This window comes from Saimiri boliviensis, chromosome 17 (genome assembly GCF_048565385.1).
Source record: "Saimiri boliviensis isolate mSaiBol1 chromosome 17, mSaiBol1.pri, whole genome shotgun sequence".
NCBI lineage: Eukaryota > Metazoa > Chordata > Mammalia > Primates > Cebidae > Saimiri > Saimiri boliviensis.
In genome coordinates, this window is record NC_133465.1 from 3,091,757 (window position 1) to 3,117,247 (window position 25,491).

At 48.2% G+C, this 25,491-nt stretch overlaps 1 protein-coding gene and 1 pseudogene across 5 annotated transcripts in view; one reads left to right on the forward strand and one right to left on the reverse strand.

Annotated features, from left to right (window-relative positions):
* USP32 (ubiquitin specific peptidase 32) overlaps positions 1-25,491 on the reverse strand; it is a 248,004-nt gene that overhangs the window by 8,770 nt on the left and 213,743 nt on the right. For 2 of the 5 annotated variants that reach the window (XR_012514504.1, XR_012514506.1), the window contains exons 31-35: positions 25,195-25,483; positions 23,044-23,468; positions 21,625-21,717; positions 20,571-20,828; positions 18,399-18,509 (exon numbers count right to left, since the gene is read on the reverse strand). Coding sequence is in view for 2 of the 5 variants with exons in the window: in XM_039475926.2 (XP_039331860.1) it covers positions 20,655-20,828; positions 21,625-21,717; positions 23,044-23,468; positions 25,195-25,483 (981 nt within the window). In the remaining 3 variants the exon portion in view is untranslated. Of the gene's footprint in view, positions 1-16,893; positions 18,510-18,617; positions 20,829-21,624; positions 21,718-23,043; positions 23,469-25,194; positions 25,484-25,491 lie in introns of those variants that run through there. The other 3 variants (XM_039475926.2, XM_039475925.2, XR_012514505.1) reach the window with 2 other exon arrangements.
* On the forward strand, positions 15,912-16,466 carry LOC141581929 (protein FAM106C-like; annotated as a pseudogene).

The window sequence follows — 25,491 nt, forward strand, 5'->3', positions numbered from 1 at the left end:
AGAGATACTGAAGGTACCTCAGAGCTTCATCACAGCGGAAGCTAGAAGAGTTCCAACCTCATCTCTTCATCATACAGAGGGGGAAACGAGCTGAGAAAGAAGAGGGTGGGGCCGGGCCTGGTGGTTCCCACCTGTAATCGCAGCACTTTGCAAGGCAGAGGCAGAGGCAGGTGAATTGCTTGAGCCCTGGAATTCAAGACTAGCCTAGGCAACATGGTGGAAACCCTGTCTCTATACAAAAATTAGGCCGGTCTCCGTGGCTCATGCCTGGAATACCAGCACTTTGGGAGGACCAGGTGGCTGGATCATGAGGTTAGGAGTTCAAGACCAGCCTGGCCAACACGGTGAAACCCCGTCTCTATTAAAAATACAAAAACTGGTCAGGCATGGTGGCACACACCTGTAATCCCAGCTACTCAGGAGGCTGAGGCAGGACCCAGCCGATGAGCTCAAGCCGATCGCTTGAACCCGGGAGGCAGAGGTTGCAGTGAGCTGAGATTGCGCCACTGCACTCCAGCCTGGACGACATAGCAAGAGAGAAGAGGCTGCTTGGCTGGCTGGAGGCCCCGTACTGAGGCTAGGGCAGGGCCGGCTGCACCCTCAGCCCTGTGCGTACTCCCCTGTGCTGGGGTGAAGGAGTGTCCTGTATGGGGACCGCCTAGGCAAGGTGGGCAACAGGAAGTTCATTTGTTTGCTCAAATATTTCTTGAGCATTTATGCTCTAGGCACTGGGGATATGGCAGGGAATAAAAGACAAAAATGCCTGCCCTCCTGGAGTTCACAGTCCACTGGAGAGAGCCCATAAATGAAGCAGGCACGTTATCTAGTAGGTTAGGAGGCAGTGAGTGCATGGGAGAGAACTCAGGGCAGGGCTGGGCGCCATGGCTCACGCCTTTAACCCCAGCACTTTCGGAGGCCAAGGCAGGTGGAGGTCAGGGGTTTGAGATCAGCCTGGCCAACAAGGCAAAACCCTGTCTCTACTAAAAATACAAAAATTAGCTGGGCGTGGCGGCGGGCGGGTGCCTCTAATTCCAGCTACTCAGGAGGCCAGAGAATTGAGGGGGAGGTTGCAGTGAGCTGAGACTGCACCACTGCTCTCCAACCTGGGCGACAGAAAGACTTCATCTCAAAAAAAAGGAGAGGGAGAATTCAGAGCAGGGAAGGTGGGAGTCCTTGGGGGAAGTGGAGGCTGGGAGGAGGCCAGGGAAGGAGGCCTCTGGAAAGTGGGGGGCTGCAGAGGTGAGGGCAGAATGCAGGGACAGCTCAGAGATGCCGCAGTGCGCAGGAGCTGATCAGCTGGTCAGCAGTGAGATGTGAAGGAGAGCTTATGGAGGTGTCCCAAGGTTGTGGGGCCTGGTCCCTTGGGACCTGTCAGAAAGGTCCCCACTGCCACGGGGATTTCATCTCTAATGGGTTGTTTCCCTCCTGGTGCCTGAGGAGGAAGTGGAGGGAGTGAGACCGGGAGAAGGCCAGGGGGAGGGGGTCCAGGACACCAGGATAAGAAGGAAAGAAGGGGACCCACGGGGCCCCCAAGCCAGGTCAGGCCCCAGGTGCCAGGAACTGAAGACCCGAAGCTCAGACTTCACCGTTGGGAGCAGGGCTGAATTTTGGAATTCATGAGCCTTGGAGCAGGGCTTGCTGAGTGAAGAGCGGACCCAGGCTTCCTTGGCTGGGTGAGGACCCCTCTGGCAGGCTGAAAGCCTAGAGGTAGAGAGTCCTCACCAGAAGGTGTGCTGCCAGGAGGGCACCGAGGGATTTTGTCACCTGGTCCTGGAAGCCCTCGCTGGCTGTGGTAGGGGAGCTGATGGGAGGAGGTGACCATTAAGCCTTCTCCCACCCTGTGCCCCTCACACCCCGGCCACCCCCACTGAGCCCAGGGAGAAGCCAGAGGGCCGCTCCCCTCCCTCCTCCCTTCCCCTCCCATTTCCCTTTTGTGACCAAAAATAAGTCCCTCCTCCCTTCCCTGGTGACCACGCAGCTGTGGGGGAGGGGTGGTATTACTGTTGCCACAGCAACCGAAAGGCCGCCAGTCAGCAGGGGGTGTGTGGACGCCGAACCTGGAGCCCGTTCTCCTTTGGTTCCCACACAGACTGCCGGGGACCTAAGCTGCCCCCCAAGGCTCAGGACTGTGAGGTCAGAACAAATGGCCCCTCCCTGCTCCCCAACGACACCTCCTCCCCACCCCCATCCCTACCCTCCAGGCAACCTTAGTGAATAATGTGGCACAGCAAGACCAGGAAGTCCTGGCCTCTCCCACCTAAGGCAGAAGGCGATCGATCCTCCCCGTCCCCTGGCCCCCAAATCATAAACCTGGCCAGTGGGAGCCAGAACCAGTACAGCTCGTTCAGGGCCTGGGGCTCTGGCCACTTCCCATGTCCTGCTTGCCCTCCGTGGGTCCCAGAGGCCACGGCAGGTGCTGCCAGCCCTTGACTCCCGGCCAAGTCACCAGAGCCAGCTACCGCAGACGTGGGCAGCCCACCCCGGGCACCAGCCCTGCCTCAGAGGCTGAGACTGATGGCGTTCCTTCCTGTGAACATGTGTGTGTCATGAAGAGCTTCCTGTTCTTAGTCAATTCACTCTCCGTGCCGCCCCCGACACCCCCAGCAGACCCCCACGCTGGGGATGGTGGCTCTGAGCTGCCTGTGGCCCGCCTTGCCTGGCTTCTGAGACAGTTCCCTCTGAGGGTGAGGGAGGTCCCGAGAACCCCCTTATTCACAAAGAAGGTCCGACCTGGCCCCCGAGCCCTCCTTTCATTCACTTCTGATGCCCCATGGGTGATAGCATGGGGGTATGCATGCGTGTGCACACACACACACACACACACACACACACACACACACCTGGCTTTCACTGTAGCTGGCCAGGCCTGGGGAAGGCTCACAGGCTGATGGTTTTGTCTACAGCCTGACTTCTCTGAGGGTCACTGGCTGGCACCCAGCACAGCATGAATCACGTTTGTTGGGTGCCAGCTGGTGGCACGCTGCAATCCCATTGGGGTGGTGTTATCCCTCCCACAGCGTGGACAAGGAAGCCGAGGCTCAGAGAGGGACCAGGGCACCTGTCAGAACCTGAGGCCACTCCCCTGGCCCTCCTTGGCTCCCCTGCCCGGCTCTCTTTTGGATGAGCCATTCGTGTCCAGGGGGAGGGTGGGGGTGGCAGCACCCTGTCCCACCCGTCTCTGCCTGTTGCTCTCCATCCCCAGTGGGCCGTCTCTTGGCCCCCTGTTTAGATTCTGCAGCCGGGTAGGAGCCGGGGCTAAAAATATTCCCCATGTGTTTAGATGATTCTTGGAAAATAAACTTTCCCATCTTGGCTCTTGGTTTGCACACTTGCTGGCCCTGCTTCCTGTGGCTCTGATCTGACGATGTGGGGGAGGGGGGAGGAAGGTGGGGTGGAGGAGGGTCTACAGGGGCCCAGAGTCATGGGGGCAGTGTGGAGGCCAGCCCATGGTCGTGCAGGCTGCCGTGTCTCAAAGCTCCAGGGGGCACCTAGACAGACAACGCCTTGTGACCGGTGCCCCCAGGGCGGTGCGATCCCCGGGCTCCGAGCCTGTGTGTGTGTTGGGGTGAGAAGAGGCAAGGAGGCAGGTGGCCCCATGGACACAGAGGCTTGCTCCCCCCTCTGGGCCTCCATTCATCCATCAGCAAAAGGGGCTACTCTTAGTCCCCCTGTCTAACTGGGTCTAGCTGTCTCTGGGCTCCTGCTGTCCCCGGTGACCTCGGGAAGAAGCCAGGCCGATTTCTGAGGTTGGGGAACTGTTGCCGCACCTCGAACTACACACGTCCTAGCGGCTCTGTTTGTTTATCTGAGAGGAGACAAAGGCATTCTTTCCCCTAGGGACGAAGGACGATGTCCAAGGCCCAGGGTGGGGCTTCCTTTGGAGAAGAGCTGCCTGCTGGACAGAAGAGTCAGTTCCTTCCGCATCGCCCTGGGCAGGACACGCAGGAGACTCCTCAGGTTGTTCCAAGTGTCAGCTGCGGCAAGGCCAGGAGGACAGGAAGAGGGGCAGGGGAGCAGGACACAGGGAAGGGGTATGGGGGCATTCTGGAACAAGAGTTCAGCTTCCATCAGGAGTTACGTCTTTCAGCTGGGCACAGCGGGTCATACCTATAATCCCAGCACTTTGGGAGGTCCAGAGGGGAGGATCACTTCAGCCCCAGGAGTTCAAGATCAGCCTGAGTAACTTAGGGAGATCCTGTCTTTCTGAGGGAAAACAAAAAAAGCCAGACACACCTGTCCTTGAGAGGCTGAGGTGGGAGGATGGCTTAAGCCCAGGATTTTGAGCACCACTGCACTCCAGCCAGGGTGACAGAGAGACTGTCTCAAAACAAAAAAGAAAAAAAGACTTAATCTTTTTTTCTTTGAGACAGTCTCCCTCTATCACCCAGGCTGGAGTGCAGTGGCACAATCTCGGCTCACTGCAACCTCTGTCTCCTGGGTCCAAACGATTCTCTTGCCTCAGCCTCCCGTGTAACCGGGACTACAGGCGTGTGCCACCATGCCTGGCAAATTTTTTTCATATTTTTAGTAGAGATGGAGCTTCCCCATGTTGGCCAAGCTGGTTTCAAACTCCTGACCTCAGGTGATCCATCCGCCTTGGCCCAGCCAAAGTAGTGGGATTACAGGCGTGAGCCTTAATCTTTCAACAGACACTATTATTTCCTCTGTGCCAGGGACGGAGGATTGAGGGAAGAAATCCTAGTCTGGGCCCTTCCTCTGAGACTCCCAATTGCAGGCCAGACACAGCAGGCGCAGGAGCACCAGGTCTAGGACATACAAGCCAAGAGAGGAGCGCAGCAACACTGGAGCATGCAGCCCAGTGTCACACAGGCCTGGGGCAGAATCCCCTCCACTGCTGACTCTCCAGGTGCCCTTGGTAGTTTAATTCGCTTTTGAGCCTCAGTTTCCTCATCTGTGTGATGGGCATGATGACAGCATTTACCTTGGGGGTATGTCAGGAGGAAACAAGATGCCGGGCCAAGAGAAGATATTCCATAACTTAGAATTACGACGGTGATGCTTTTGATTGGAGGAGCAATGAAGGACGGGTAAGACTCACAAGTGGGGAGTAGGAACACCGGGTGGAGGCTGGAATTATGTGGTGTGATGCATAATTAACTCTGATTTGTGGTTGGTGGCAGTTCTTCCCTATCCAAAGGAGAAATCTGAAGACCCTTTAAGGGGCCTCCTTTCTGCCTAGACACTTAGGGACATCCCTCAGCACTCCATCCCCAACCATACACAGAACAGTTTACAGAGGAAGACCTCCCAGCCCAACCTTCACCTGGAATTGTCTCAGGTCACCCAGAGCATCTGAGGGAGAAAAAGGGGGCGCTCTGAGGCCCAGGGCAGCCCTGAGGTTCTCACGTCCTGCCTTGTTGCCAGGGGAAGGGGGTGCAGGGTTGAGAGTCAGGCTGAGCCCACATCACTGAAAGAAAGGCCTTTCAATTAGGGCTCCTGCTTCCTTGCTGTGGGCATTGATCCAGCCGGGGACCAGTTTCCCATTTCATTTTTCTCTAACCCTTCCTCTCCCGGTTCCCCAGGAGCCACGGGATTACACACGTGTCCATCTCTCTGCCGCTGGCTCTGTCCCTGGCTCTGCCTGCCACAAGCCTATCCTGTGTAGAGTTGCTGCAGGCTTCCCCAGCACAGAATGGGTGACTGCCCACTCCCCCGCCACCCTTGGCTTCAGTTTTGTCTAGATGGGTTCACCTAGACAAAATACAGGCTGCCAGTTACATCTGAATGTCAGATAAATAACAAATACTTTTTTTTTAGTATATCCCTAAATTACATGGGACATACTTACACTAGAATATGATTTGTAGCCGGGTGCAGTGGCTCAAGCCTGTAATCCCAGCACTTCGGGAGGCGGAGGCGGGTGGATCACGAGGTCAAAAAATCGAGACCATCCTGGTCAACATGGTGAAACCCCGTCTCTGCTAAAAATACAAAACATTAGCTGGGCATGGAGGCGCGTGCCTGTAATCCCAGCTACTCAGGAGGCTAAGGCAGGAGAATTGCCTGAACCCAGGAGGCGGAGGTTGCGGTGAGCCGAGATCGCGCTATTGCACTCCAGCCTGGGTAACAAGAGCGAAACTCCGTCTCAAAAAAAAAAAAAAAAAAAAAAAAAAGAGTATGATTTGTTACTTATCTGAAATTTAAATTTAACTGGTTGTCTTGTACTTTTATTTACTAGGTCTGGTGACCCTACCTCCATCCCACTTATGAGAGGGAGAGTGAGGCCAAGAGAGAAGGGTGGGCAAGAGAAGGGGCCCGTTGGCCCAGGCCTGCTGCCACTCCTTCCTCCTCCTGGCCGCCTCCCTCCCTAACGGGCCACACCTTCCAGCAACTGAGGACAGACTGGTCAAGGGATTTTCCTTCCTGTGTGATTCTGGTGTTGGGCTCCTTGTGGGCAGTGCAGCTGGGAGGGCAATGGAGGCCCATCTGCTCGTAGATTTCCTCCTCGAAGCTTTCCGACAACTCAGAAGAGCCAAGTGCCAGGGAAACCCTGTTCCTTTCTTATTAAACTCTGCCTGACTCCCATCTTGCTGAGCTGGAGGCTCCAGGACTCCTTTTCTGTGGCCCAGCTCCCCCATCATCCCAGCCACGCCCTGCAGAAGGGAACCCACAGGCCATGTCTGTTGCCACTCCAAGTGGGGCTAGGAAAGGCCTGATTTTCTATTTTATTTTATTTTTTTGAGACAGTTTTGCTCTGTTGTGCTGTAATGTGATCTCGGCTCACTGCAGCCTCAACCTCCTGGACTCAAGCAGTCCTCCCACCTCAGCCTCCCAAGTAGCTGGGACTACAGGTACACATCACCACACTCAGCTAACTTTCGTAATTTTTTTTTGTTTTTGAGACAAAGTCTTGCCTTGTTGCAGAGGTTGGAGTGCAATGGTTCGATCTCAGCTCACTGCAGTCTCCTCCCGGGTTGAGGTGATTCTCCTGCCTCAGCTTCTGAAGTAGCTGGGATTACAGGAGCACGCCACCACACTGGGCTAATTTTTTGTATCTTTAGTAGAGACGGGGTTTCACCATGTTGGCCAGGCTGGTCTTGAACTCCTGACCTTGTGATCCACCCACCTCGACCTCCCAAAGTGCTGGGATTACAGGTGTGAGCCACCATGCCCAACCTTAATTTTTGTAATTTCTGTAGAGCCGAGGTTTCACCATGTTTTCCAGGCTGACCAAGGTCTTATTTACAAACAAAGGAGAGATTCAAGAGGCGCAGGACGTGGGGGTTGGATAGGATCCAGACACCAGCAGGGCCTGAGGCCCTTCATGGCAGCACTCCTTCACAAATGTCTCACATACTATGCTCCCCTCCGCTTTCCCGGGGAAGCCAGCCTGCAGCACTGTGGCACCTCAGTGTCCAGGACAGCACAGAACACGCTGCAGGCTCCCCATCAACACTGTGGATCGGAAACCCTGGGGTAGACATTGCTATGCCCCACCCTGCACAAAGAACAATATAGAAATAAAAGCTAATTTTACTCAATAAAATCATTATCTCTCCCCTTCCCAATGATAGCATCCTACAATTTTATTTACCTGGCTTTTTACTCATAATGCTATATCCTGGTGATCACATGGCAGCAATAGAGAAAGTTTTTTCTTTCCTAGCTGTATACCATTCAATTGTATGTACATATCCTGGTTTATTTACCCTGTTCCCAATTGATGAACATTGAGATTTTTTTTTTTTTTTTAGACGGAGTTTCACTCTTGTTACCCAAGCTGGAGTGCAATGGCGCGATCTCGGCTCACCGCAACTTCCGCCTCCTGGGTTCAGGCAATTCTCCTGCCTCTGCCTCCCTAGTAGCTGGGACTACAGGCTTGCGCCACCATGCCCAGCTAATTTTTGTATTCTTAGGAGAGACGGGGTTTCACCATGTTGACCAGGATGGTCTCGATCTCTGGACCTCATGATCCACCCGCCTCGGCCTCCCAAAGTGCTGGGATTACAGGCGTGAGCCACCGCGCCCGGCCTTCTTTTTTTTTTTTCAGACGGAGTTTCACTCTTGTTACCCAGGCTGGAGTGCAATGGCACGATCTCGGCTCACCACAGCCTCTGCCTCCTGGGTTCAGGCAATTCTCCTGCCTCAGCCTCCTGAGTAGCTGGGATTACAGGCACGTGCCACCATGCCCAGCTAATGTTTTGTATTTTTAGTAGAGACGGGATTTCACCAATTGACCAGGATGGAATCGATTTCTTGACCTCGTGATCCACCCGCCTTGGCCTCCCAAAGTGCTGGGATTACAGGCTTGAGCCACCATGCCCGGCGAACACTGAGATATTTCTAGTCTTTTTTTTTTTTCTTTTTCAGACAGTCTCGCTCTTTCACCCAGGCTAGAACGCAGTGGTATGACCTCAGCTCCCTGCAACCTCCACCTCTCGGGTTCAAATGATTCTCCTGCCTCAGCCTCCTGAGTAGCTCAGATTACAGGTGTACACCACCACATCCAGCTAATTTTTAGTGGAGATGGGGTTTCGCCATGTTGGTTAGGCTGGTCTTGAACTCCTGACCTCAAGTGATCCATTCACCTCAGCCTCCCAAAGTGCTGGGATTAGAGATGTGAGCCACCATGCTCCGCCCAAGTTATTTCTAGTCTTTTGCTACTACCAATAGCGCTGCAATGACTAGCTTTGTGAATATTAATTCACATATATATATATATATATATATATATATATATAAAATTTATTTATTGAGACAAGGTCCTCCTCTGTCTTCCAGGTTGGAGTGCAGTGGTGTGACCATAGCTCACTGCAGGCTTAAACTTCTGGACTCGAGCTACCCTCGGGCCTCAGCCTCTCAAATAGCTGGGAATATAGGTGTGCACTGCCATGCTTGGCTAATTTTTAAATTTTTTTTTTTTTTTTTGGAGTCTGTGTCACCCAGACTGCAGCGCAGTGGTGTGATCTCAGCTCACTGCAACCTCTACCTCCCAGGTTCAAGCGATTCTCCTGCCTCAGCCTCCCAAGTAGCTGGGATTACAGGCTCACTCACCACCATGCCCAGCTAATTTTTTATATTTTTAGTAGAGACAGGGTTTCTCCATGATGGTTTTGCCATGTTAGCCAGACTGGTCTTGAACTCCTGAGCTCAGGCAACCCTCCCACCTCTGCCTCCCAAAGTGCTAAGATTACAGGCATGAACCACCATGCACAGATTGAATTTTGATGTGTGTCTTTAGGATAGATTCCTATAAGTGAAGTTTAAAGGGTCAAAAGGTAAATACCTATGTAAAATTGCTAGATATTGCCGCATTCCTCAAGAAGCTAATTTTTTTTTTTTTTTTTTTTTTTTTTTTTTTTTTTTTTGAGACGGAGTTTCGCTCTTGTTACCCAGGCTGGAGTGCAATGGCGCGATCTCGGCTCACCGCAACCTCCGCCTCCTGGGTTCAGGCAATTCTCCTGTCTCAGCCTCCTGAGTAGCTGGGATTATAGGCACGCGCCACCATGCCCAGCTAATTTTTTTGTATTTTTAGTAGAGACGGGGTTTCACCATGTTGACCATGTGATCCACCCGACCTTGTGATCCACCCGCCTCTCGACCTTGTGATCCACCCGCCTTGGCCTCCCAAAGTGCTGGGATTACAGGCTTGAGCCACCGCGCCCAGCCCAAGACACTAATTTCTATCGCATCTGGCAAAATTATTTGCTGTGCTTTATAAAACACTTAATTCTTAGAATAACTATTGGAGATGAGTATGTCTAATTTCATTTTCAGATGAGGAAATGAAATACACAGGACAAAAGACTGACAAATAGAGCTGAGATTTGAACCCAGAGTCTGATACTCGAGTTTGCTCATTTAAAATTGCTACATTCTCCTGCTTTTCTGAAGAAATCAAGAGGTAAAGAAACTTGCCCTTTGCCAATGAATAAGTGACGAAATGGGGAATTGAACCCAGATCTGCAAAGCTGCCAGTCTTTGCTGCTTCCCTTATTCTGAGTGCTGTGGGCCTCAAAGTATTTTTTGTTCTGTTTCTCCATCCACGATTACAGGGAAGCGTGGATGCAGAAATCTCGCCAGGCCAGGCAGGGAGCCTGGGGTGCTGTCCTGAGCCCTGGAGCGCTCTCCCCAGCTGCTCCCCTCCCCTCAGTCTTGCTTCCTCTTGTGAAGTATATGTGCCAACCAAGACCCAGCTTGTGAGGCCTGACCTGATCTCTGCTCCTTGTCTGCTCCCTCAGCAAGACTCCCTGAGAAAAAGAATGGAGGATCACATCTTAGCCATCAGAGCATCAAAGTGCGCAGGCCGCCGGGCGCGGTGGCTCAAGCCTGTAATCCCAGCACTTTGGGAGGCCGAGGCAGGTGGATCACGAGGTCAAGAGATTGAGACCATCCTGGTCAACATGGTGAAACCTCGTCTCTACTAAAAATACAAAAAATTAGCTGGGCATGGTGGCACGTGCCTGTAATCCCAGCTACTCAGGAGGCTGAGGCAGGAGAATTGCTTGAACCCAGGAGGCGGAGGTTGCGGTGAGCCGAGATCGCGCCATTGCACTCCAGCCTGGGTAACAAGAGCGAAACTCCGTCTCAAAAAAAAAAAAAAAAAAAAAAAAAAGTGTGCAGGCCAAGGCTGGCCACATAGAGGGAGGGCAGGTGGCCAATGTTTGCAGCATGAGTGAATAAAAGGAAAAACGATAGCAAAGAATGGAACTACCAGGCACTACCATTTCAGGGCTGGGACTAAATATTTACCTTGTCCACTGGGTAAACATAAGCCTGGTTTTCCAGGCTCTCTGTATGCCAGCTTTCCTTCAGGGGCTGACAACTCAACCTGCTATTGTTACAGTATGAACAGCGGTTTACACATGTGGGGTTTGGGTGCACGAGGTGCTTGAGCCTCAGCTTCTGCCATTCCCCAGCTCCATGTGTCTTCCCCAGGGAATCCACTTCCCAGTCCTGGTGCCCTAGGTGGCATTGCACCTCCATTCTGCTGCCTGGTCCGTCCACACTCTCCATGAGGCTGTTGAACGGGGTTCATTCTACTCTAGATGAAGCTGTGGATTCTTGTTTAACCCCTGGGGTCAAAGACATCAGGAGCTGCTTGCAACATGATAGGACAGGCTTGCCTGGGTCTACTGCCTAACTGGCCTCCTGGGAGACACCTCTCTTAAGGGAATAGGGTTGGGTATGACAATCTGGGTCCAAGTGAAGCTTCAGAGATGTAGAGATGTAGGGGAGGAAGGACTCTGAGTTCAGTGTGGCAGCGATCACTCAGCCTCTGGGACTCACACCAGGGACATAAGGAGAATGGAAGCTGCATGTGAAAAAGGGAAGGGTGATTTCTTGGAAATATGAACAGTTCTGCTTTGGGAACGCCCTTGTGGAGCGTAAAGGGAGTGGTGAGCAACTCTGCTCCCTGGTGTCCAGCTTGGGAGGCAATGCCTAGAGGCAGTGGTCACATTGGGTGAGGGGTAGGTACCCAGAAGATCAGGTGGTCCTACTCAGAGGACACCATGTGGCAGCTGAAAGGACTAGTTTAAGAGTACATGTGAGATACCCTCTGGAAGCTGCCATCAGTATTTAAAGTGATAGTGGGTCTCTGCAGGTGGGATAAGGGGTAAAACCAATTAAACCTGAGTCATTACAGTTAGTGACCTTTCACTGAGTCTGAGGCTTCTATGACCAGGAAAACACAGCCAGTGTAAAAGCAGATTCCCAGCTGGGCGCGGTGGCCCATGCCTATAATCCCAGCACTTTGGGAGGCCAAGGTGGGCAGATAACCTGAATTTGAGACCAGCCTGGCCAACATGGTGAAAACCCGTCTCTACTAAATAAATACAAAAATTAGCCGGGTGTGGTGGTGCATGCCTGTAATTCCAGCTACTTGAGAGGCCGAGGCAGGAGAAACTCTTGAACCTGAGAGGCGGAGGTTGCAGTGAGCTGAGATAGCACCACTGCACTCCAGCCTGGCGAGAGAGGGAGATTCCTCCATCTCAAAAAAAAAAAAAAAAAAAAAGGCCGGGCACGGTGGCTCAAGCCTGTAATCCCAGCACTTTGGGAGGCCGAGGCGGGTGGATCACGAGGTCGAGAGATCGAGACCATCCTGGTCAACATGGTGAAACCCCGTCTCTACTAAAAATACAAAAAATTAGCTGGGCATGGTGGCACGTGCCTGTAATCCCAGCTACTCAGGAGGCTGAGGCAGGAGAATTGCTTGAATCCAGGAGGCGGAGGTTGCGGTGAGCCGAGATCACGCCATTGCACTCCAGCCTGGGTAACGAGCGAAACTCCGTCTCTAAAAAAAAAAAAAAAAAAAAAAAAAAAAAGAAAAAAAAAAAAGAAGCAGATGCATGAAGATGCATGAGACACTACTGCTTCGAATTTGGGAATGCTTTAGGGAGTGGGGCTAGAGCTGGCCTATGCTCCAGACAGGCATAAACTATCAACGTAAAAACAACTACAGGTGGAATGCTTCACCTAAGCCTCTGCAGGCACGGTGCTGATGCTGCCCCCTCCAAGAGTATCATCCGGGCAGGTACGGGTCCTGGATGCTGATATTTTTCAAGTCAGCTATGGAGTTTGAATTTTCCTTCAAATTTACACTCCAAATTTCCGCAGTCCAAATTAGGCCTGACTGGTTCCTCTTTCTTTTTTTTTGAATATATATCAGTTTGGGATGGAGGCCTAGCATTTCCACTACCATCAAGAGGAGAGATGAGAAAACCAAAGCTGGGCTCTTCATCCCAGGGGAAAAAACAATGGGCTGCTCTGGAACGCTGCAGAGTCAGGGCTGAATGAATGCAGGGCGGAGCAGGAAGCCGGGGAGTGTGCCCAACGGCTGGCTGAAGAGTCTGCCATGGTGTCTGGATGGACATGTGGTATTTGGTTTAAAGCCCAAGCTACTGGGGCATAAACAGCTAGGGATAGATGATCAGGCTCAATTGTTCTCTCATTTCCCAGGAAAGGCCAGGAAGGAAAAGGCTCCAGTTTTAAGCGAGAAGGCATTGTCCTCATGGGTGAAGCATAGTCAGGTATCCTGGTCTGGCAGGGAGCCAGGGGGAGCTTGGGATTCTCATGGCTGCTGTGGCTGGTGGCCCCCTTCACAACAATAGCTCATTGGACCCCTGTCCTTCCCACCCCACCTCTGAAATTATCATATCCATGTTAAATCTCTGATAAGATACTATCAGACACTCCAAAGTCCAGTTTGGAACTACAGTCCTTGCTTGATTCAAACCAGAGTCCTTTCTCCCTCCCTGGTTCTACCTCCCATCTACTCCCTGCTTTTTCTCTCTGTCCAGCTGCTAAGGTCCCTGGGCCATCAGAGACGAACAGAACAAACCTAGGACATCGGTCTCCACAGAGAGGCCTGCATGACTCTCTATCTGCACCAGAGTTTCTCATCTTCCTGACTCTCCATTTGCACCAGAGTTTCTCATCTTCCGGGAGTAAGAGGAGGAGCTGCTTTGGGGACACCCATTTCCTCTCCTTACATAACAGTACTCTACATTTGCACAAGCTTTCTTGGTTTTTGTTGTTGTTGTTGTTTTTGAGACTGAGATTCGCTCTTGTTACCCAGGCTGGAGTGCAATGGTGCCACCTTGGCTCACCGCAACCTCCTCCTCCTGGGTTCAGGCAATTCTCCTGCCTCAGCCTCCTGAGTAGCTGGGATTACAGGCACACGCCACCATGCCCAGCTAATGTTTTGTATTTTTAGTAGAAACGGGGTTTCACCATGTTGACCAGGATGGTCTCGATCTCTTGACCTTGTGATCCGCCTGCCTCGGCCTCCCAAAGTGCTGGGATTACAGGTGTGAGCCACCGCGCCTGGCCCAAGCGTTCTTGGTTTTAAAGGGTTCCACATTCACTTTCTCATTCAGGGCTTATTACAAAACTCTAAAGTAGCTAGGGTCATGGTGACCCTCATCCCTTGTCAAAGATGAGGCCACTGAGGCTCAGGGTGACTACCGTTGTGCCAGGAGTTGCTAAGTGGTGGATCACAGACTACAGTTCAGGGGAGGTAGGGTGGTAAAGAAGCAGCTGGATGAACCTGGCTTTGAATTCAGCTCAGAAATGTTCCATCCTTGTGACACCACAGGCAAGTGACTTAACCTGATTTGAGCCTCAGCTTCCTTATCTAGAAAAAGGGATGATCGTGCATCCCTCGGAGAGCTGTGGTGAGCATTCACAAATCATGAATGAAACACGCATAGCATGGGTTTTGGCAAATAGAAGTCTAGTCAATGTCTCAGCCCATTTCCAGTGTTTCTTCTGGTTCCAAGCTCAGGACAATCCTTTAAACCACGTGGTAGATACTCAATGAACATGTTTTAGTCGATTTAGCCCTCTCCTTTCTCCCATCTCTCCCAAGTGAGATGTTTATTCGCAGCTCCATGCTGCAGGGAGTTCTGTAAACAAGGAGTGGCAGCAGTAACTTTCTCCAGGTGGCACAACAATGAAAGGCCACAGGGCCTAGGGCTGCTCCCTGTGGATATTCAGTCTTGGGGAGAGGCCAGGCAGCAGGCTGGTTGCTCTGGATACTTCCTGTGGCTTCTTCACCCTAGTTGGCTGCCCAGTATAGAGTAGCAAAATGGCCTTTGGAAAGGCCCATCCTGTGGCGACCATGATTTCTAGCAGGCGAAATGAGAGCACTGCATGCTGGGAGCACTGCCAACTCCTCTTGTTGGGGATTCTCTGGGAGCTCCTGAGGCCTTGCTGGAGCTCTGTGTGCTTGGCTTTCTGAATGCTTAGATGTGACAGGCGCTTTAGCTATGGGTCCTTCAGGTAAATGTGGCTAGAAGGGTCGGGTCCTGATGTTTCAAATAAAAGCTGAAGACAACAGACCTTATGCAACTCCCTCACTATTCACCAGGGGAACCAAGGCATGGAGGAAGCACGTGACCCCCTAAGGTCATACACGTCTGCGAAGTGCAGGGCAAACACTGCAGACTGAACTCCTGGTCTACTGCTTTCCATAGCATCAGCTAAGATGATTGCTCTGAACCTGGGGCTACGGCAGCCTCTGAGGATGACTGTGGGCATCTCCTACTCCATTGTGGAGGCTCCCTATTGATCTCCATGTGGAAGTCTTCCTCTCCCTTCTAATTCCAGTGGGCACTGGGGTTTAGCCATCAGCAGCAGAGGATCCTGCTATGGGATACCTGAAGGGTGGCACTGAAAACACCATCAGATCAGCAGAGAAGCCCCGTCCCCTTATCCCCAAGAGCCTTGGATAGCCTCCAACCAGGCCATTTCTCCTTCCTGGGCTGCACTCAGCTGTGACTGGGCTCCTGTCTCTGGCATGCCTCCTCCATATCCAGAGCTCTTCTAGGTTTTCCCCCTTCTGCCTGACTCCATTTTCCTTTCTCCTCCACTTCCTTCAGTCTTCTTGGGGCATTTTAAGCCTGGCATTTTAAGCCCACCTGTGAGTTCCTCTTGGGTTTGTGGTAAGGTCTAAAGTCTGTTATCAAGAGAAATGCCAGCCAAAGTGGACTGTGAATATGAAAAAGAAATTGCAGAACTTAAGTTTATAATAAAATGATATAAAATAGATATGTATGGCCGGGCGTGCTGGCTCACACCTGTAATCCCAGCACTTTGGGAGGCCAAGATGGATCACCTGCAGGAGTTCAAGACCAGCCTGGCCAACATGGTGAAAACCCATCTCCACTAAAAATATAAAAATTAGCTGAGTATGGTGGCATAGCACCTGTAGGCTACTTGGAAGGCTGAGGAGGAGAATTGCTGGAACCTGGGAGGTGGAGGTTGCAGTAAGCAGAGATCTAGCCACTGCACTCCAGCCTGGGCGACAAGAGCAAAACTCTGTCTCATAAAAACAAAAATACATACATACATACATACATACATATATAAAATAGATAAGTACTTATAGAAACCACAGAAAAGTGTTTGGCAACCATCCCAAGATACCTGACAATGTGAAATATTTTTATTACAACTTGTCTGACCTTCAAAGGTTTTCATGGCTCCTGCCTTCCTGTTATTGCCTACTATGCTCCTCATGCACCTTCAGCTCAGCACACGCAGGCTGCACTACCTCCAAAATGCACCAGTTGAATCCTGACTCTTCTCCTTTGTCCGTCTGAGCTGCCCTCTCCACGTTTCTGACCCTGTCATCCTGAACTCACTTCATGGTGCAGTTCACTTCCATTTTGCATTTAGCTTTCCCCAGGTACACCATCAACAGCTACTGTCTGATGTCATCAGTCAGCACTTCATCAGAGACAATTGCGTCTACAGAGCTTTTGGCTAATTACTGTCACTCCTCCTCACACGTGTGCATACGCATACCATCTTTCCCTAATGAGACTGGAAATAATGATTCATTCCCTGGAGCAGTGGTTTCCATAAATGACCAACCCACAGACCAGTGCAAACTGGCTGCAAAAGAGCTTCCTCTGAGGAACTAATTAGAATGCAGATTCTTGGACTGCATGGGAGGGGAGAATCTCATAAATCTGGGTGTAATAGGCACAGAACACTAGGTATAATATGGGTGGGGCTCTGGGCCAGCATATCCAATCAACCATACCTGACAAGCTGCTGGTTGATTCTGACGATGCTGATGAATTGCCAGGTTGGGAACTGCTGGCCCCAGACAACCCAGCAGAGAGCTCTGTCCGTGGTAGGTGCCCACTCCCCTGTTGTTTAGGTGTATGCCTCATGATAATGAGCTTGATCATAACAATACTGTTATTTTATGGAAGAATGCTTTTGAGTACCTAAAAGGTGGCAAGCTTTGTGTCTACATACATGATCTATTCCTTTTAATAACCTTTTGCAAACGAAGTGGTATTTTTCATTGGGCATTAGAAATCTGAGAAAATTAGTGCTAGAATCTGACTTCCAATGTAATGGGCTCAGTCTATGACCTTTCTACTTACCAGAGGGCATGAGCTGCTGGTTTGTATCTGGCTTGCAGATACCTTCTTTTTTTTTTTTTTTTTTGAGACGGAGTTTCGCTCTTGTTACCCAGGCTGGAGTGCAGTGGCGCGATCTCAGCTCACCGCAACCTCCGCCTCCTGGGCTCAGGCAATTCTCCTGCCTCAGCCTCCTAAGTAGCTGGGATTACAGGCACGCGCCACCACGCCCAGCTAGTTTTTTGTATTTTTAGTAGAGACGGGGTTTCACTATGTTGACCAGGATGGTCTCAATCTCTCGACCTCGTGATCCACCCGCCTCGGCCTCCCAAAGTGCTGGGATTACAGGCTTGAGCCACCGCGCCCGGCGCAGATACCTTCTTTCGGCAGCACAATGTTCAAAATTTAAAAAATTTACCAACACTTCTATCTGGATACTTTGTATTAATATCTGGATTTCTGGCTTCTCTTTGTGGGGGAAAAAAAAAGGCTTGGTGAACACTGGGGCCCATGTTCCTGCAGGGCGATAGTCACATGAAGCCTTTAGATGGGCATGTGCCTACCATTCACAGCAGTCCCCATCACTCCCTATTCTCTTACATTCTGTTCCCAACTAGGTTCTCATAGGCCTGGTTTGTGACTGCTGCACACTTATCTACTCTCTTGCTTCCTACTGGTCAGGAAATCCGGCAAACTTAAAAGCCCTTTTGTTGCTCAGTCCTGTATGGATGTCTGATCATAGAGGTGTGTGCATTTCTGACTTTCTGTGATTTCAATACTAAGGAAGCTGTTGGTACACTATCAAGAGAAACTTGCTCCCCAAATTACACATTCTGGTGTATCCCAGTAAAATTCTATTTTCAATCTCCAAACTAGCTGGGAAAAATATGGCAAATCTTCTACTCGCTCCAATTCAATGGTGTTTAGAAGAAGATACCGTAAGCAATGCCACCAAGTGGTGGAGAGACTCCATGCAGAATTGCCACCCTCAGCCAAAGACCTTTCTCAGCACACAGGGCCATGCAGAAGCTAGAAACGAAATGCTTGCCCATCTCCATAGGCTGGTCCTTCCAAGTAGCTATCGATCGATCCATCCATCCATCCATCCATCCATCCATCTATCTATCTATCTATCTATCTGAGACAAGGTCTGACACCCAGGCTGGAGTGCAGTGGCACAATTGAGGCTCACCGCAATCTCAGCCTCCTGGGTTCAAGTGATCCTCCCACCTGAATAACTGGGATAATTACAGGCACAGGCCACCACACCACAAAAGGGAAGTGAGACATGTTTAAAGTCACCTGGTCACGCAGGGATCTTGTTCTACCCTCTACATCAGTGTTGCCAACCTTACCAGGGAGAATGGTTTCGGGATGAAACTGCTCCACCTCAAGTCATCAGGCATTAGATTCTCATAAGGAGCGCACAACTTAGACTGCAAGCATGCGCGGTTAATAGGGTTTGCCCTCTTGTGAGAATCTCATGCCACTGCTGATCTAACCTCAGGTGGTAATGCGAGGGAGGGAGAGCTGCTGTAAATACAGCCCACTGCTTACCTCCTGCTGTGTGGTCCAGTTCCTACCAGGCCAAGGACGGTACTGGTCTGTAGCCCCGGGGTTGGGGAATCCTGCTCTACAGTTTCCAACCTCAGAGATGAAGCATCCCCTCTATAAGTCAGAAAGAAATTATTAAAGTAGGAGAATTAAAACAGGATCACAGAGAGAGGATGAAGAATTTGACTTTCTGTGTTTACTTGCATGAGGCAAAACAGCACATAGAGGCATCCACAGTATTTAATTTGTTTGGATAATAGTTACAGATAAACAGGTACACCCCATATACAATTACCAATACTTTTTATACAGTTCATATTTCAGTACATCAACACTATTTTATTTACACTCTATTTATGTACATTAACATCTTTCTAAAGTCAGTGCATTGTCAACAAGTTTTATACAGTAATTTACAAGGTGAATGTAGTTAATAGTTAATTTAATAAATTTTCTGCTAGTTCGTGAATTAAAAAAATTAGTTACAACCAGTATAACAAACACAGATCAAACAACATTAGTAGATTGTGCTACCTGCTTAAATAAAACATCTGTAAAGAAATTATTTAAAATCTTCCACTTTTTAATGGGACATGTCCAGGTAGGAATGGACACATTTTATATACTGAAAATCTGAAACTATAAAGTATGCATTTTGTCTGATTTTATTACATTATACAATTTAGGCCACTCCTTTCTACTTGTAATTATATTTTTTCTGAAAAGGATTTCAATTTAGGTAGTCATTTAAGGTCACCATTCCAAATGCTCTGAAAAGAACTAGATATTAATAGTTACTGGCCTCAGATATCAGAACACAAATGCTTAGTTATATTGGTAATTACTACCTATGAGGAAGAAAGGGTAGTGGAATCTGACAATTAATGAGAATCAATTTGCAGGGTCTAAATGAATAAACAAAGACCAAAAACAAGGTGAAACATTTCCTTCAAATATATATTAAAAAACTACACAGAAAAAAAATGCTACCTGAAATAAATAATATTTGTATGTTTGTTCCAGTCTTGAATAATTGGAGGAAAAAATGAAATAAGCAAAGAAACATTAACTTTTGATGACTACTGTAAAATTTTTTAAAAAGACAAATATCAAAATAAAAAAAATTAGTGGACATGCAATAAAGCAAAACTAAAGTTGACTTCCTAAAACCACCAACTTACTTAAATAAATTTATGAACTCCTAATGTCTGGGATGTGTTTTGTTTTAATTTATAGCCCTTAGAGCCATCAAATACACACAAGCAGGTTCATTTGCATGTGTTCTCTCTTTTTTAAAGTGCGAAACAAACACGGAAAAGAACCGCTAATTGTGAAACTTGATCTAGCTCTGATGCCGCTTACCTTCCCAGAAGCTCTTGTTGCAACATGTGCATGTGAAGATGATGCAAATATTGGCAAACATCCCCTCCCTCAGCATGGGTGGGGCTGAGGGTGCGCAATACATTTCTGAGGATACTTGAAGTATCCTAAATGTAAGATGCCTCCACTGGGAGGGCCATGGTAGCTGGATTTCCCAGGATGCTTTTTCTTTTTACTGGGTCTCCCACAAGGCTCTGGGTGGAAGGCACATAGCTCTTAAGAGAGCCTCTCTTTCAGACTAACCACTATATGCCTCTGCCACCAATGACTGGTTGTGTCTCAAACACAAACACAATGACAAAAACAAAAAGCAAGAAAGACAGAGTAGGGAAACAATTTAAAAAATAAATCAAAAAATCATCATCCATGCCGTAAGAATCATTTGCACACCTTCATGATCTTGCTTTCTCCATCTTGTCAATATAATGGAATAAAACTTCAGGAAAAAGGAGGTAGCATATCATGTCGTCCCTAGACAACATTATAATTTTTTGTTTTTTACTTTGACTCCAAGGAAATCTTTAATATTTGTTATGATTATTGGTAAACTCTATACTCACTACATATTTGTTCACATCTGGACAAGCACAGTTGAATTCTTATTTGGTCCCAGGTGGCTGGTGCCAAACCCTTTGTTTACAGGCTAATGGTGGGATCTGCCTGAAAGTTCTCTGTCGGAGAGCTTGTATGAGACTTCAAAATAAAATTATTACTACTCTTAAAGTTAACTATTTTAATTAGAATTTTTATTTTGTGCTTCAGGGTCACAGGATAAAATAACTACATTTAGCTTGCCTTTCAGTGACGCTTCTGCCAAATGTCAGCTACAAGGAGTCATCTCCCTCACCACCAAGCTATCTAGCAGCCAGAGTGGTAGCTTTACTGTAACACACAGTACTTTTTATAATCAGACTCAAAGTCTTCATCCATACTGCTTGTGTCTGCCATCTTTTTGCCATCAATCTTTGGCAGAAATTGTGCATAGTCTATCCCCTGCTGCTCATAGAAAAGAATGTAGGCAGAGTCGGTGTCAATTTCATCAGGGTGAAGTTCCTGAAAGGGCAAGAAAAACCTTTAACAAAAAGCCATCACTCTTATGGCTCTAAATCCTTGCCAGGGAAGGGAAAAACAACCTTCTCTAATTACTAAACATGATTGCTTCTAATAAGCTCACTAGTTCGGCTATGTCACACCCTTTAAAATGAGCCCCATTATTTCCAATGTTTACTTTGGGGAAAATATTTTGACCACAGACAAGTCAAAAAAGAATGACCTAAAACCCCATCAAATTCTAGCAGTCCAGAAGATGGGAGATTTCTGCGTTAACTAACTACTTTATTTTATTTTTTTTTGAGATGGAGTCTTCTGGTGTTGCCCAGGCTAGAGTGCAGTGGTACAATCTTGGCTCACTACAATCTCCACCTCCCAGGTTCTAGCAATTCTTCTGCCTCAGCCTCCAGAGTAGCTGGGATTACAGGCATATGCCACCATGCCTGGATAATTTTTGTATTTTTAGTAGTGATGGGGTTTCATCATGTTGGCCAGGTTGGTCTCAAACTCCTGACCTCAAGTGATCTGGCTCCTCAGCCTGCCTCAGCCTCCCAAAGTACTGGGATTACAGGTGTGAGCCACCGGGCCTGGCCAATTCACTCTTTTTCCTCACTACTCATGTTTTCATTCCCTACTCTACATATCACTTTTGTTCCTTTAATAATGACAGCATCTATATATTGATTCTAACAGAAACATCTATTTCTTATTCAGGAGATAGTCCATTATTTCAACAAATGTTCCCCAGATCTGTTGATATTTTGTTTCTAACTTTCATTCAAAGATTGAGAATGTTTACCTTACAGCTGCTGTCATTGTAACAGTACCACTTGCAGTTTGGGTTTTTGGCATAAGTGACATAATGGCCCCCACCCAGAATTCCTGAATGGCACTGCAAGAGATAAGAGATAAAAAGTATGTTAGTAGTTAACTGTACTATGGCCAGGGCATAGCACTAGGATCTGAGCAGAAGAACATTGATCATGTAAATGATCAGTAGGTAAAAAATATTTTTTGAGCCGGGCGCGGTGGCTTAAGCCTGTAATCCCAGCACTTTGGGAGGCCGAGGCAGGTGGATCATGAGGTCAAGAGATCGAGACCATCCTGGTCAACATGGTGAAACCCCGTCTCTACTAAAAAAAAATACAAAACATTAGCTGGGCATGGTGGTGCATGCCTGCAGTCCCAGCTACTCAGGAGGCTGAGGCAGGAGAATTGCCTGAACCCAGGAGGCGGAGGTTGCGGTGAGCGGAGATTGCGCCATTGCACTCCAGCCTGGGTAACAAGAGTGAAACTCTGTCCCAAAAAAAAAAAAAAAAAAAAAAAAAAAAAAAAATATATATATATATATATATATATATATATATATATATATTTTTTTTTTTTTTTTTTTTTTTTTTTTGTAAAACCAAAGTAAACAAAAAGCAAAACTCAAAAGTCATAAGCTCCAAGTCTTGTGTGGATAAACAATCATTTTATAATTGTAATTATTATTATTATTTCGAGACAGGGACTTGTTCTATCACCTAGGCTGAAGTACAGTGGAATGATCACAACCATCTAAAGACTTGAACTCCAGGGCTCAGGTGATCATTCTGCCTTAGCCTTCCAAGTAGCTGGGACCACAGACACATGCCACCATATCTCACTCCATTTTTTTTTTTTTTGAGACAGTTTTACTCTTGTCACCCAGGCTGGAGTGCAGTGGCATGATCTTGGTTCACTGCAACCTCCACTCCCGGGTTCAAGTGATTCTCTTGCCTCAGCCTCCCAAGTAGCTGGGACTACAGGCGCGTGTCACCACGCCCAGTTAATTTTTGTATTTTTAGTACACATGGGGTTTCACCATGTTGGCCAGGCTGGTCTTGAACTCCCGACCTCAGGTGATCCACCCACCTTGGCCTCCCAAAGTGCTGGGATTATAGGCATGAGCCACCGCGCCTGGCCACCTTGCTCCCTTTTTAAATTATTTGTATAGATGGGGCCCAGACTGGCCTTAAACTTCTGAGCTCAAGCGATCCTCCTGCCTCAACCTTCCAAAATGCTGGGATTACAGGTATAAGCCATTACATCTGGGCAGGCCAAGATTTCTACAACTTTCTCTATCACTAATGCCTAGAAATAAGCAGGACCTAAAAAAATACTTGCTGATGAATACACGAAGACAGGTGAACAAAGCACAGTCCACTCTCTGAAAACCATATAATAAATCACTTACCGAAATTGCATATAGATTATAAATAGGCTTAATACGAGTGTCTTCTCTTTGGTCATCAGTGCCGTCTTCTTCACTGTGGTTTCCAAGCTGACCATTGCTGTAGCCATTGCCACATGCTTCATGCTCATAAAGGAATCCATTGGCCAAAGCTACCTCGTGGTCCTGAGGAGTGACCAGCTCTGGTTGGCTGCCCCCCAGCATATGCCCTCGGCTCAAGGCATCAGCCAGCTCACAGATCTGCCCAGCCCCATTCTCTTTGCTGGCATCCAAGTTCTCCTTACTACTTGACAGTTTATTTTTGCTGCCAATCTGGGGCAGCCGGAGCCTCCCTTTGCTCCTCCCCAAAGTCCGTGGGCTGCTATTAGGGCTGCTGTTTTTGCTGGAGGGACAGCTGGTTCCACTTTTTCTTGTTGAAGAAGGAGAACCTGTGAACAGGAGAGAAGAAAAGATGGACAAATCCAAATGCCACAAGGTAAACCAGCCCCAAATGCTAACTCTAAGGTTAGCTTCACAACTCTATACACAAAGGTAAAGATAGGGAAGTTGTGACTGGTTACTCTTTAGTTCCTATTATGTAGCCAGTAAGTTACATTTTTGTCTTCTTCAATGCCAAGTCCCTATAAGCAACAATATCCTGAAAATGTAAAGTACATTATAGGGACTCAGAAAATAGCCAAAGATGATTTATGTCAGATTCAGTAGAAAAAAAGTGTAACTATTAGACTACGGAGTTTTCCAAATACATATTCTTCTCCTTTGTAAAATTAGACAAAAACTATGACCACCATTTATTGAGTACTTACTATTGTTAGACTGGTACTGGGAATTTCTTGCTGTCCATTGTTATCTCTATGTCTTACAAAAATCCTGTAAGGCTTTAAACTTTTTGGTTATAGCCTCTTGCCCCACCCCCTTTTATACCTTTAAAAATGATTGAGGACCCTCAGAACTTTTATGTAAATTTTATATATCAGTATTTCCCATATTAGAAATTAAAACTGGCCGGGCGCGGTGGCTCAAGCCTGTAATCCCAGCACTTTGGGAGGCTGAGGCGGGTGGATCACGAGGTCAAGAGATCGAGACCATCCTGGTCAACATGGTGAAACCCCATCTCTACTAAAAATACAAAAAACTAGCTGGGCGTGGTGGCACGTGCCTGTAATCCCAGCTACTTAGGAGGCTGAGGCAGGAGAATTGCCTGAGCCCAGGAGGCGGAGGTTGCGGTGAGCCGAGATCACGCCATTGCACTCCAGCCTGGGTAACAAGAGCGAAACTCCGTCTCAAAAAAAAAAAAAAAAAAAAAAAAAGAAATTAAAACTGAGGAATGAAAAAGCACAATACATTAGTATAGACTTCACTGTCAAAGTGACTATCATCCCATGTCATGTTGTCTCTCACATCACTGTACATTTGTGAGATAATAAAGTGAAAAGGCACATATTTTCTTAGCATTTTTATGAAAACAGTTTTGGGCCAGGAGCAGTGGCTCACGCCTGTAATCCTAGCACTTTAGGAGGCTGCAGCAGGAGGATCACTTGAACTCAGGAGTTCAAGTTCAGTCTGGGAAACATGGTGAAGCCCCACCTCTACAAAAAATACAAAAATTAGCCAGGTACAGTGGTATGTGCCTGTAGTCCCAGCTACTCAGGAGGTTGAGGTGGAAACATCAATTGAGCCCAGGAGATCGAGGCTACATTGAGCTATGATCTCTGTTGCACCACTGCACTCCAGCCTGGGTGACAGAGTAAGACCTTGTCTCAAAAATAAAATAAGATAAAATAAAATAAAAGAGTTTTGATCCTCTGGACCCCCTGAAAGACGGGGAACCTCAGAACTTTTGCTATAAGGGGACAAGACAGCAGCTACCATTCCTGTTTACTGGGTATCAGGCACTGTGCGAAGTGCTTTACTCTCCATGTGTCAAACTCTCAACTCTGTGTAAACCTGGTATTATCTCCATTTTACAGATGAGAAATAGATTCAAGGAGGCTGAATTTCTTGCTAAAAGTTACATAGCTCAAATATAGGTGGGTCTGATTTCAGATAGGTTCCCTCCATCCAACTAACCTGATGTTCCAGAACAGAAGACAGAGAAACATATGTAGCCTACAAGGGTCCCAAGAAGGTACCTGCATAGGCCTCAGGTCTCACCTTTTGGGCTGCTGATAATGTTGGCGCTGAATGAGGATGGGCTTTTGCTCAGGAGCACATCCTCTTCCCCAGCCGAACTCTGCGCATCCACTTTCTTCACCTCTCTTGCCAGAACCCTGGTCTCGGAGAGCTCGTCCCCCTGGGGTGTGAGTGGTTTACGCTGGCAGAGTGCTGGATCTCTTGGTACCAAAAAAGCACTTGGGTCAAAACTTTCCCGAGGAAATTTGACAATTTTCTGTGATTTTATCCATCGACCATTTACAAATTGAAATCGCTTAAGATGAATTATCTGGAGAA